Source organism: Stenella coeruleoalba, assembly GCF_951394435.1.
Source record: "Stenella coeruleoalba genome assembly, chromosome: 8".
NCBI lineage: Eukaryota > Metazoa > Chordata > Mammalia > Artiodactyla > Delphinidae > Stenella > Stenella coeruleoalba.
In genome coordinates this window covers 51,736,998-51,750,921 of record NC_137154.1, presented here as the reverse complement: position 1 = coordinate 51,750,921, position 13,924 = coordinate 51,736,998, and the positions used below count along the sequence as shown (strand labels likewise).

The following is a 13,924-nucleotide window of genomic DNA, read 5'->3' as shown; positions in this document are numbered from 1 at the left end:
AGCTGGAGGCGACAGCGTCCAAACCCGAAGAGGTAGTGTAGCAAAGCAACCTGGGTGTTGTAGTCTATTGGCGGGAAGGAGTCTTGGCGCCTTCCTTTCTCATGGCTTCCTAGAGGCTGTTAAAGGAAGAGCCGCTTTCTTCCTGCCTCCCAAGCTGCCCAGCGGCGCCGGTTGCCGGGGAACGCCAGCGCCGTGGGAGGGGATGGCGGGAGGGTACGGCTTAGGTGCTGGGGCCGGAGTTGAGTTGGTGAAGAAGAGCTGGGGGTCGTCATGAAACAACGGAAAGCCCCGGGGCCTGGGGGCGACGGTAGCCGCAAGAAGAGAGGTAATATGAGCGACCAAAGGTTGCGGAAAGCGTAGTTGGGCGGAGTTGGGGGAGCAGGCCGCGAAGCGTTCTAGGGAGACCTCCCACAGCAGCCTGTTAAAAGAAAAAAAAAAAAAAAAAAAAGGGATTGCGGAGGGAGAATAACCAGGGAATCAGAAGGTTAAAAGGGCAATTGGCCCTCCCGCGAATGGAAAGGATATAGGGGCTGTAGTAGGGGGCAAAGCGGGTGAATAAATGGGACGAAGTGAAGGCTAAAAGGGAACCCTTACAGAGGAAGGGAACAAAAAAATTGTAGGAATGTTTTGTTTTGTTTTTAGTTTTTAAAAGTTGAGGTATAATTGACATATAACATTATGTTAGTTTCAGGTGTACAACATAATGTTTGTATATATTTCGAAATGATTACCACGTAAAATTAGCATCCATCACCATACATAGTTACAAACATTTTTTTATTCTTGTGAAAAGAACTTTTAAGATCTACTCTACAGCAACTTTCAAATATACAGTACACTATCATTAACTATAGTTACTGTGCTGTACTTTAAATCCCTATGACTTAGGGGTGTTTTTGATAAAAGTTAAATGTGTGGGGACGGGAGGGGAGAGGTATAGCTTTGCAGGTTCACATAGAACTGGAAGAAAAATAAGTTGGAGAGTATGTCAATAATCCTAATAGGCAAGGATCACGTTTTACACATTACTGAATCCCCAAGAACTAACACGAAGCAGGATTTAGTAAATGTTAATTGAATGACTGAAGCGTGAGAGTCATAAATCATGAAGGGCTACAGGTGAGAGTAGGGAAAAGATAGTGGTGGAGGAGAGAGGAAGAAAGACTGGGGAGTGACAGTGTGGTAGGGTTGAAGGGGGGGGGGGGTTTACTGTGAAGGATTTGAGGTGATGGAAGAGTGTGTAGCAAGAGGACCTGATCAGGTTAGTCTGCTCAAAAAGAAGCAAGCTTATGAAGAGACCAGGGAAATGTGAGCTCTGCAGCAAGAACAGTCACCCTGGGAACCCAGGGCAGATCATGAAATGAAATGGAATCTCTACAGGGCTGCCTCAAAACAAAACAAAAAAACTGGGTGACTGCATTTTATAGTATAGGCAAAGAGGTGTTAGGAGTAGTGATAGTGCATTAAGCCATTGGATTGAGGACTAAAGTTGCAGTCTGGGAATAAACCTTATCCAAACTGTTTAAAGATAACTAAGGCAGTTTTGAGGCAATGCCTTTCCTTCCAGGAATGAAGGGAGGATATGAAACAGAAGTGTGGAAGTGTTCAGTGCTGGTGCTGCCTATGTCAAACCAGTCAAGCATATTTGGTTGATAGGAGGAAAATCAAAATAGAAATAACGTAAGAATGTCCTCATTATACCACATGCATATACAGTAATACTCATGTACACACCTGTGTATAATTTTTATATTGAAACTAGTTATCCATAAAGATTATGGTGGGTCTTGTCTTCACTAAAGAAAGCAGAGAGGCTGTTCACTTTAGAAATCCAAAGAATTAGTTATATAAATTCCTGATCTGATAGACTCCAGTATATTTTTTTCTTGTGAGGCATGACCACTCCCCAGGGAAAAGTGAGAGGAATAGAAAGGTGTGTGTAATATTGGAATGGCTTCTTAAATCTCCTCTAAGTCATGGTTAGAAGATACCGTGAATAGAAGACAATCAGGGTCATTAAAGGAAAGCTTTATAGAAAGCCATGATGAATTGCCTCATTTACATTTTATTATCTGTCTAAAAGCCAAAAATATTATGAACCCAGCACTGTGCTAAAAGATAATGGCATAATCTGAAGGTGATAGTTTCTGTCCTCATTGTGTGATATCGGCAGGAAGAAAAGACACAGTTTAAGGTGGTCTTTCTTGAAGTGCTGAGTTGTAAAGTGTAGACTTCATTTGAGAACTGATAGACAGTTGTTGCTGTTTTATGTTTAGTGATGGTTTTAAAGTAAGAGAATTAGGTAAAGATAACATATCTTAAAAACTGTGGACATTGAAATAATCAGAACAACAGTACTTGGAAGAAAAATTTCAACTACTTCATAGATTCTTTTAAACCTGTGTACTGTTATCATTGTATTTGTATTTTTCATTTAATATCTTTCAGTTAAAGAGGAGTTTGTATTAGCATGTCTTAAGTTGGTATGTTCTTTACTTAAAATAACCTGAATCAAATCCTGAATACTAACTAGTTGTCAGGGTGGCTTAAGTGACCAGATAGGTTATTCTATGGTCTGGTTTGCTAGTTACTTCTCATGTATTAGAATAAATAGAGAGCTTCCCTGGTGGCGCAGTGGTTGAGAGTCTGCCTGCCGATGCAGGGGACGCGGGTTCGTGCCCCTGTCTGGGAAGATCCCACATGCCATGGAGCAACTAAGCCTGTGCGCCACAACTACTGAGCCTGCATGTCCGGAGCCTGTGCTCTGCAACGGGAGAGGCCACAACAGTGAGAGGCCCACATACCGCAAAAAAATAGAATAAATAGAATAAGCCTTCTCTCTGTAGAGATGAAAATGTTTGTGTGTTTTCATTCAAAAAGCAGATTATGTGTTTTCTGTATTTAGACTAAATTTTGACTTAGTATTCTTGGATTCCTCCACAGGTTTAAGTGACATTTCTCCATCTACAAGCCTACCACCCCTGGTTGAAGGCCAGCTACGCTGCTTTCTGAAACTTACTGTTAATAAAGTCATATGGAAGATTACAAAGCCTCCTGCTTGTGTACTTGTTCGAGTGAGATGGTGGGGAGAAACATCAGAAGGAACACTCTTTTGTCCCAGGGATACATTGCAGACCGAACCAAAAGCTGTGAGAACAACTACACGTTATGCTATTCGCTGTGGTCCAAAGCAGTTTACCTCTTATCTAACAGGTATGTTTTTGTCTTATCATTTCACCTGTAGGCCTAATAAGAAGCATGTGATTATGTTAACAATAGGTATTATCGTGTACTTAGTATCTATGGCATTGTTAATTATTGAGGAGTCAAAGAGGTTTTATAATAGCCACCATTATTGAGAGTATACTGTGTGCTACCAGTTGATACATATTATTTCTAATCCTTAATAACCTTGCAAGATAGATATTTTCTCTGTTTTATAGACAATGAAACTGAGGTTCAGAGAAATAAAATGAATCCTCTATAAGGTTACATAGTTGACAAATGGCCAAACTAGGATTTGAACCCACTTCTCTCTGACACCAAAACTCATGCACTTGTCACCACACCATGCTTCTTTAAGGAATAACTGTAGTCTGTACTCTGGGACTTACATTATGCTCAAGGAAAGATGGTATAGATACAAAATTTATATGATACAAGATAATACATGCTAAATGCCAATGAGTGATTTAGTGAGTTAATAGTACAGGTTTTCAGAGAAGGGAGGATCCCTCTACTGGAACCAGGAGCTAAAATTTCTTCATTTCTGTTAAAGGAAAGCATTCTAAATGTACTGTGTTATTTCTCTATTCAGGTCAAGTTTTCATATAAACACATTTTGGATGGTAGACTTATCAAATCAATTCAGTTCAAGTCAGTAAAAATTAAGCATTTATCATGTAAATATTGTTGGGCTAAGAATACCGGAGAGCCAGAGGTGAATTAAAGATTAACTTGTCCTTAAGTTTGCATTCTTTCAAGAAGAAAATTTTGAAGACATCAAAATATAAAGAAAAAAAATTCAGTTATTCAAAAAATATGTATTGAACACTTAGCATGTGCTAGACACTGTGGAGATTACAAAAATGAATCAAAAAATTTAATCAGAATGGTGTCTAATTCTAACTAAATGCACAAAGAAGTTTAGTTACAATAGTAGGTAGAAAGTGATAAGAACTTTTAAAAGATACACATAGATATTTCATTAAGAAAATAAATGAGGGCTTCCCTGGTGGCGCAGTGGTTGAGAGTCCGCCTGCCGATGCAGGGGACACGGGTTCGTGCCCCGGTCCGGGAAGATCCCACATGCCACGGAGCGGCTAGGCCCGTGAGCCATGGCCGCTGAACCTGCGCGTCCGGAGCCTGTGCTCCGCAACGGGAGAGGCCACGACAGTGAGAGGCCCGCGTACCGCAAAAAAAAAAAAAAAAAAAAAGAAAAGAAAAGAAAAGAAATGAGACATGGGTGAGCCTGGCTGTTAGTAAATAACCAACAATTGTTGGTACATTTCCCTTATTCTATATATGCATGTTATTTTATAGTCTGCAAAGCACTTTTATACCTATTAGCTCATAGAATTTTCAGAGAACTTGCATGATTAGGTAAGACAGGGACGGTGATATGTTAAGTAAGTTGCCTAAAGTCATATAACAGGCATTAAGCAGCTGCCATATAAAAGGATACTGTGCTATGTGTTTTACTTGCAATACTCCCATGCCTCACACAGCCATGGTATAGGTATTATGATGCCTATTTTATAGACAGCTGTGGCTTACACAGAAGTAGCTTGTGAATGTTGGAGCCACAACACAATCACAAATCTTCTAATTGTAAACCCAATACTCTTTTCACTACAGCATTGAACAAAGGGTGAAAATGAACCACTTTCTCAACTTTGGTAAGAAAATGTTCAGAAGTTACACTGTCCTGAAATAATCTCAGATTGCATATGCATGCATTTTATTTCTCCTGCTGTAAATTAGGACATGAAGGGGTTAAGTCTAAGCAACCAATTGACGAATACAGTTAAGGAGTTTATTTCCATTCCCTATAGTTCTAAGTGCTCTCAGCCTTTCAGTGTTCCAGATATTATTGAGAAATAAGCAGTAAAATACTCCTGAGAGGCAGGAACCAACCCATGCATCTATACAAGAGAAGCCCTTTGTCCAGTTCAAAACTAGAAATGGTGAGAATTTAAAAACTGAGAATTTTTTTATTGTTGCTTTTTTATTTCAAAACTAGAGTCTGAGTCCTTGCCAAATATGTAAAAAATATATATATACTCTCTCAAAGGTATTTTCCTTATCAAATACTTGATATTCTAAATATTTTTATGTAATTTTTTTCTCCATTCGAGGTATTTGTCATTGCTCTTCTCTAAAACTTTGTTGTTCTTTTGATCTTGGGTTCACTCTTCCCCACCCCCTGAATGATATGGTAAGTGCATAGTTTATTTGAAAATAAAATGATTTTTTTAAGTAAAAAAATTTTGTAATGTATATTCCTCTTTCCACTTCCAAAAAAATGTAAATGAAAAATGTCTGCCTATGTTGTAATTATTTCTGATTAGATATGGCTGTGCTGGTGCTGGAAGTAATCACCAAACTTGAACATCTTCCGGTTGGTAGAGTTCAGATCAGTGGACTAGCCCAGCTTTCTCCAACCCATCACATCAATGGATTTTTTACCATTGTTTCACCAACATCTAAGAAACTTGGAGAACTCCAGGTAAAAATAGTATAATTCTCTGCTACATAGAATAAAACTTTGGGGGCACAAATAGTTGAGTCTGTTTGTAGAATGGGTAGGTACGTGACTCCCACATACCATGCAAATTCCCACTTCGTGCTTTTGTTCATGTTTTTACCCAGACTGTCATGTACTTATTTCCCACTTATCCATATCCTCTTAGTTCTTTGCTGCCCATCTCAAGTTCCAAGAGACCTTCGCAGCTCCTACTGCACTCATTCTTCTCTTTATTTATTAATAAATGTACTCTTTATTAAATTTAGAATAACATGAATTACATAATCATTGTTCAGTTATAATCCTACATAGTCTCCAAAATTTTGTATTTGTAGTTTCCCTTTAATTTACCTTCCTTTTAGTTTCTAGATTCCCTGGGAGAGAGGACAGTGTTTTCTACTTTCTTTGTTTTTCCCACAGCTTCTAACATAGTGCCAGGCAGTAATGGCTTGTTTGACTCATTTAAGTGGTATCTTAAATGAGTCAACAGACTACGATTTTAATATTGTTGAATAAACTGTTTTCATTTTTTCAGTATTAGAAGTACATAACCAGTTGTTGATTGTTCATTCATTGATTCAGCCTACATTTTTTTGATATGCTGTTATGTGCCACTAACTTAAGATACAAAGATAAGAGATGGGCCTTTCAGTTAGTTTTCCAAAGTCAGGTAGGAGGGAATAGAAGAGAGTAACAAGTAGAACGCAGTGTGATATTGATACACATATGCTATAGATATGTACAGGATGATGGGAAAGAACATAGAAGGGTCTCTTTCTGAGGGAGACTCTGGGAGTTCTTCCTAGAGAATTCTGAATATTCAAATCCTTGAGAAATTTATACCTTGTCAAATGTATTCTAAAATATGTATAGAAATTTAAGCAGGTATTTAAGAAAACAGTTCAAAAAAGATGAGGAAAGAACATATAACATTACCAGATGTAAGAACCTATTATAAAACCACAAGCACATAATTGTCAAAGGAAGAGAATAAAGTTCAGAAATAGATTTAACTAAGTAAAAGAACTGAACATTTTCTATATTCTATTTATCATATTTTTATTTATAATATATTGAAAGATAGTGACACCTTATGGTGGTAACTTCATGGTAAAATGGGACTGGTGTACTCCTCCTGTTCTGATAATGGTACAGATTTGCATCAGACCTGCAAAAACAGTTTGGCATTATGTTTCAAGAGCCATAATAATTATCATATATCATTTACCCTGGGGTCTTATATTAAGGAAATACCATAAAAAGAGAGGAAAGTTATATGCTTTGGACTGGTTATGGAAATGCACTTTTAATATTGAAAAAATGAAAACAGTTCATTCAATGATATTTAAATCATCTATTAGTGGAATATTTTGTTTCCATAAAAGATAAAATTATATAGTTATGATTGTGTAGCAACATGGAAAATTATTTTGGATTGATGACAAAAGAGAATTAAAATTATACCCACATATGTGCATATGATTAATGACTGGGGAAGAAAAAACAAGGGAAAATAGAAACAGTTGGAGTGTAGAATTCTAGGCAGGTTTTTTCCCTATATAAAAAAATGAGATATAATTCATATGCCATAAAATTCACCCTTTTAAAGTATACAGTTCAGTAGTTTTTAGTGTATTCACAAGATTGTACAACCATCACGATTATCTAATTCCAGAGCATTTTATCACCCCAAGAAGAAACACTATACCCATTAGTAGTCATTCCCCTTTGTACCTTTCCCCAACCCCTGGCAACCACTAATCTACCTTCTGTCTCTATATATTGCTTATTCTGGACATTTCAAATAAATGATGTAGTATAATATGTGACCTTTTGTATCTGGCTTCTTTCACTTGGCATAATGTTTTCAAGGTTCATCCATGTAGCATGAATCAGTACTTTATTCCTTATTATAGCTAAATAATATTCCATTGTATGGATATGTTATAGCACATGTTGTTTATCCATTCTTCAGTTGATGGACATTTGGATTGTTTCCACTTTCTGACTTTTATGAATAATGCTGCTATGAACATTTGCATACAAGTTTTTTGTAGGCGTAGAATTGTGGTCATATGGTAAGTATGTTTAACCTTGAGGAACTACTGGACTGTTTTCTAAGGTGGTGCATCTTTTTTCCTCCCTTATTTAAATGTCAGTTGATAAAATAATACTTGTATGTTTTTTATTTAAATGTCATTGGGTTCTTTAGAGAATTGTTTTAATACAGCCTTGGAGACAGAGGTAAGATTTTGAAAGATTATGGAATAAGTAAATAAGTAGTAATTACAGTGAAGAAGTAGAAATAACAGTTAGAGATTTCTCTCTGTTTCCCACATAAATGGCAGCAAAGAGAGGGAGATGTAGTGTGACCTAATGGAAATAGCACAAGACTTGGACATGGAAAAACTGGTTATGAAAACATTTCTGGTGTTCATTTGTACTCGCTGAGCTTCAGTATCCTATTTTATAAAATGAAGACAATAACTTTTACCGTACGGCATTGTTGTAGGGATTAAATGATATGAAAAAAATATGGAAGCACTTAACATGGTACTTAGGCACATGACAGGGACATGCCAAATTTACTTGAATTGGAGAGGAAAGTATTGATAGTGGGCAGCAGAATTGAGAAGTTTGTTGCTACTTTAGAAGAGGAGTTGGCAAACTTTGCCCAGTGGACTAAATCTGGCCTTCTAACTAAAAATGGTTTTTATATGTTTAAAGGGTCATTTAAAAAAAGAAGAATGTGCAATAAAGCCTAAATTATTTACCCTCTGCCCCTTTACAGAATGAGTTTGCTGAGCCGTTTTTAGAGTATAGTAGACCTGATTTGTTTTGTAGACCAAGAGAAAAGCAAGTGAAGAAAGATATTGAAAATAAAAGAGGATAATTGAGCAAGTAAGCTCTTGGAGAGAATTAGATGGGAATGAATTTCTATTAAGAACACAACTGATAGTGGTAAACTTTGGAATGGAGGAATTATAACAAGGAGGGAAAGAGGAGAAACATTTTGAGATGGATAACATTGAAGGAATTCATGCTGATAACTTTTTTAGCAACATTTATTTTTTTGGCCACACCGCATTGCTTGTGGGATCTTAGTTCCCCAACCAGGGATTGAACCCCAGGCCCTTGGCAGTGAGAGCACGGAGTCCTAACCACTCGACCGTCAGGGAATTCCCATTAGCAACACTTATTATATGCATGCCTACCACATATTAGGCACTACATGTTTTATTTCATTTAATTTTTTTTTTATTAAATAGAGATAGATATGCAAAAGAATATCTTAGATGTATAAGATATAAAAATAACCATACTGTGAACACCCATTGGCTCGTCAACTAGGTTAAGAAATGTTAATAGGAAAAAAAGAAATATTAATAGAATAATGGAAAGAAACCAGATTTAGAGATTCATCCATATTACTTTATGTATCAATAATTCCCTTTTGCAGAGTTGTGTTCCATTACACAATTTTCACAATTTTCATCCATTTGTCTTGGATGAAACCAGGCAGATATCCTTGCCTTGTTCTTGTTCTTGGGAGGAAAGCATTTGGTCTTTTCACTATTAAATATGGTATTAGATGCAGGTTTTTCATAGATGCCCTTTATCATTGAGAAAGTTCAAGTTTTCTGAGAGATTTGATCATAAATGAGTATTGAATTTTATCAAATTCAACTGTTGCTAGAGGTTAGAGGTGAGAAGAGGGCATGACTATAAAGGGAGTTTTTGGGGGGTGATGGAAGTGTTCCATATCTTAATTATGGTGGTGGTTACATGGATCTAAACATAGATTACAATTCATAGAAGTGTATATTTACAAAAATGTCCATTTTACTGTGTTAAATAATTTTTTTTTTAATGTAGCAGATCAAATGTGATGATAAACAGAAGTTGTCCCTCTACCTCTTTTTGGGACATGGCTGGGGACTTTGCAAACTGGAGCACATACCCTGACTAAAGCCACTAGTCTACTCCAGCTAATTTTTGCCACAATGGGATGGAAACCCAGCATTGCTGGATCTTCTGATTTTTCAAGACAAGCCAGAAATTCAAATTTTTACATAAAATCTGTTTTCTTAATCACTGTTAAATAATTTTGAAATCTTTTAAAATGCTATATTGACTAGCATAAGTCTGAAAAATAGACATACTAATATGTTCTCTCCAATATCAGATGTTATAAATGTAGTAGATAATCCCAGAACTCCCCATTTTATATTAAAATTACTTCTTTTTAAATTCCCCTAAAAGATACTCTGATCCTTTGGGTCAGGTTCCATGTTTTATTCATCTCTTTGCCCCAGGCAGGTAGCACAGAGCCTGGCACTGAACTAGTATCAACAAATATTTGTTAATTGAACACAGGAGTTAGGCCAGCACCTATATTTTGATTGTAAGGTGGGTGTGGTGGGTAACTGGACTTTCTTTTTCTTTCTCACTGGTAGTAAAGGCCTTTGAGTTGTTTTGAGACTAGTTCAAATTTGCTTAGGGATAAAGCAAAACTCTGACCAGCCAGCAGGTTATTGTTAAGGCCAGGGACGCAGCCTTTATTCTCAGTGTCTCCTTTGTTTCTAGAATAAAGTGGCAGTCTTTTGGCAAGTGATGAATGGCAAGGGACGATTTTCTGACACTTATATTTGGGCAGCCAGGATTTTATGTGATCCTCTTATAGCAGTGGCTGCACAAAGTATTTATCCCACTGCATTCCAGTCATTTGTCTTTGTAGAAAATCTTAATGATGAATAGATTTAAAGGACTTTATGCTACCTAGTTCATGAACAAAATTCTCCTCATCAAGACTCAAGTGTGTTTATTGAGTCTATGCCTTGGCAGTTTCTCCACATAGATTATTCCATTGACCTTCCCAGAGACTTCTTAAAATATTTAACTGCAATCTTTCATTTTTGTCTTAGGCCATTCATCATTATGTGACTCTCTTTGGCTACTTGAACAATTCCTTCTGCTGTCTGTGTCATTGTAACTGAACTTTCCACACTGCTCTTCTTTTCTTTTGGAGTACATTCTTCAATTTCTTCTCTAAAGTTTTGCTTTAGGCTCTGTTTTATTTTTTATTCTTACAGTAGGCTTTTCTCCATTGGGCTTTTCAGAGACCTGGAAAGCATTTTAGTAGAGTGCCTGAATTCAGAGGAGTTGGACGATAAAGGAAACTTCACGTAATTACTTTTCATTTTAATGTTCCTCCCTCTTCACCCTGCCTCATCCCCAGCATAGAAATAGGGCCTTATTTTTCTCAAATAGCTAGCAATAAGGATGCAACAGGTGCTATGTCATTCTTTTATTTTTCAGACCATTAGTCATTATTATGCATACTTGTACACTAAGTGTATACTTACACTGATTAGTCTACAGAAAAATGAATAAGACAGTTCATGCCTTCAAGGAATTCATAATCTGATCAGGATAACAAATAAACTGGAAGTACAAATACCTCCTTTAAGCCTCTGCTTTTTTTTTAAATCTTCAAATTAGGATAATATACTTTCCTGACAGTTATATCATCACATCAGCTTCTCTGTGTGAGGAACATAGCACACTTTCTGGCCTATTGTGAAGTGTTCAATAAATAGTGGTTATATTAATGGATAGATACAAAGTAAGTAGAAACATGAAAAAAGGAGTGGCCATAACATCTCTGCCTGGACACAAAGAAGTTTTCACAGAGGAAGTAATGCTGGAGGAAATTTGCACATGAAGGCATAAGGGAATGAAATATAAGGTACATTTAGAAAACTCTAAGTAATTGGTATATCCAGGAGAGAGAGATGGAGGAGAGGAACACAGTGAGAGATGAGGCTTCTGGGGTAGGCAGGAATTTGAACTAGATCCTATAAGGAACGGGGCCATTAATTTATATTAGAGAGTCTTAAAATTAATCAATGCTATAAAAAAAAAAAAAGACTTCTGATACATTACATGTCCCTTTCAGGTCTCACTTGCCCTGGAGCCTTTGTCAGAAACTTTTGACAGCTACACTCCTCTTCCTACCACTGACATGACAGAAAATGTGCTTTTATCTGAACAAGGATTCAGAGAATATACTGAAGCAGGCAATACTCAGTTTCTGGTTCCATCAAGGCCTCAGAGGATCCCTACCACCAAAATTGATGGAAAAGAGTTAGCAGCCAACAGCAGTAGGTCAACCACTCCAAGGTAATTACCACACCTAATACCAGTCAGACTGTCTGCTAACTCCCAGTGTACTCATAATTTCGGTCTTTCATTTGTGGTTGTGTAGAAGGTTAAAGGTAGTCATTCATTCAGCAAATAAGTATTAAGTACTCAATATGTTTCTGGTCCAGTACCAGTTGCTAGGCATAGAAATTGATAAGACACAATTCCTATTTTTGAACATTGCTCACAATCTAGTGAGGAGGCCAATATACAGATAAGTAAGTATGTCTAAGTCACATAGAGATGCCATGATAGGTGTACATGAAGGGAAAGAGGGAAAAGGCAGTGTTTTGTGAAATGGAATGAAGAGAAACAGATTTTGATTTTAAATAATTATCAGACGTTTGCTTTGTGTCGGGCTCAGCACTGAGCTCTTTATTTCATTGTCTCACTTTAGCCAAACCATACAATGATAGGTAAAACATCTATTATTTATTTAATTTGGGAAATGAAAAACATATTTACAAAGCCTGAGCTACACTGCTATATACCACTGATCCACTTTCTTTCTCTGACAAAGTGGAATGTTACCATAATGGATAATATACTGTTGAAGTTCTCCTTTATTTTAAAACAGGGGAAAGGACCACTTGTACTTTGCAGAGAACTCTGATACAATAAAGGACTCTTTCTTTGGACTACGGCACCATCTTAATTCAGGACAGAGTTTAGAGTCTATGACTCTGAAAGGCAAAGCCCCACAGAAGCAGATGTCCCTTCTCAACAGTTCTGAATTGCGGCCTCAAATTAGGACAGTTGCCAAGAGTCACAGTGACTCATGCGTTCTTTCTTCAAACAACCCTCCTACCAAGAACCTTCTTTTAGGTATGTATATATTTGTGAACTGAGACTAAGCTATATTTATTGGGATTAGTCTGCTCATTAGGCAACCTACAAAGAGAACCAAGACTTCTGTTTGAACTAAATAGCCAAATGCAAGTGAATATCTTACTAGAGTCCAGAATTTCTAACCTTTTAAGGGCAGCTCTATTAAACCACTGAGTTTCTTCTAAATAATTACTGGGCACTTATAATTTTAAGTTTAGGGAAGGAACCATTTAAAGTGAACCTGGGTATGGAAGGAAAGCCTTTATCATAGAAAAATATTAGTCCTGATTTTTTTCGAGATAATTCAAAGCAAATAAGATTTTTGTCTCATCATCAGAATTTACTTATACCATTGTTCAGAGACTAGTACTAAACTTGTTTCATATTCTGAAAACTGTTGTTTTCAGTGGGAACATTCAGTGCACAGAAACTGCTGATCTTACGCCTGGGTATTAAATATGACTGACAGCCAAACAGAAGTAGAAAGGAATCGGTTTACCTGTGTAAGGGCTTACACTGAAATTTAAAAAGGAAATAGGAAAGAGGTTGTATTACCTCATTTTAGGTAGTGGTATTATATGAAAAGTAATTTTGGTACCTTATGTTACACTGTAATGGTCAACCATATATCTCTGTGACATCAAGAGCATGACATAAATTTGTCTCCATCCTCACAAGTAAAATTTCCAAAGTAGAATATCTGCAGCTTTAGTAGAAAAGTCTTTTAAATTAAAACTACTTGGACCTCTGTGGGGTCATGATCCATAGACTAAGCAAGTCTTGCCTTATCTGTGGAGCTGGACAGGGGTAATGCGACCATTGTCTGATGTCCATAGTTCATTTCCTCCAGGATGTTTCTTTCCTCAGATTGTGTTACTCTGAACCATTTTATTTTTTATTTACCAAAGTACTGTACTTGGCTATTTGCAGTGTTTTCAAAACCAAATGTTTCTTTTTGTGTGTTTTTAATCTTCAATACTTGGTGCAATAGAAGCTGCAAAGATGTGCCACTTTATCTATGAAATGGAGTTTTGTATACCAATAAATTCTAGTTTAAAGACAAAAAAAAAAAACTACGTGGATACAAAATTTACATTAGTAAGGATTTTTTTTAATGAAGAAAGACATTGTGTTAATATTTTTTCA

The 13,924-nt window shown here is 36.6% G+C and overlaps 1 protein-coding gene across 3 annotated transcripts in view; it reads left to right on the top strand.

The window, feature by feature from the left end:
* The first annotated feature begins 147 nt into the window (after positions 1 to 147).
* C2CD3 (C2 domain containing 3 centriole elongation regulator) overlaps positions 148 to 13,924 on the top strand; it is a 130,411-nt gene continuing 116,634 nt past the window's right edge. For all 3 annotated transcript variants that reach the window (XM_079928274.1, XM_079928273.1, XM_079928275.1), the window contains exons 1-5: positions 148 to 325; positions 2,944 to 3,213; positions 5,571 to 5,728; positions 11,706 to 11,929; positions 12,528 to 12,775. In XM_079928274.1, the coding sequence (XP_079784400.1) occupies positions 271 to 325; positions 2,944 to 3,213; positions 5,571 to 5,728; positions 11,706 to 11,929; positions 12,528 to 12,775 (955 nt within the window). In that variant the 5' untranslated portion in view covers positions 148 to 270. The remainder of the gene's footprint in view (positions 326 to 2,943; positions 3,214 to 5,570; positions 5,729 to 11,705; positions 11,930 to 12,527; positions 12,776 to 13,924) is intronic.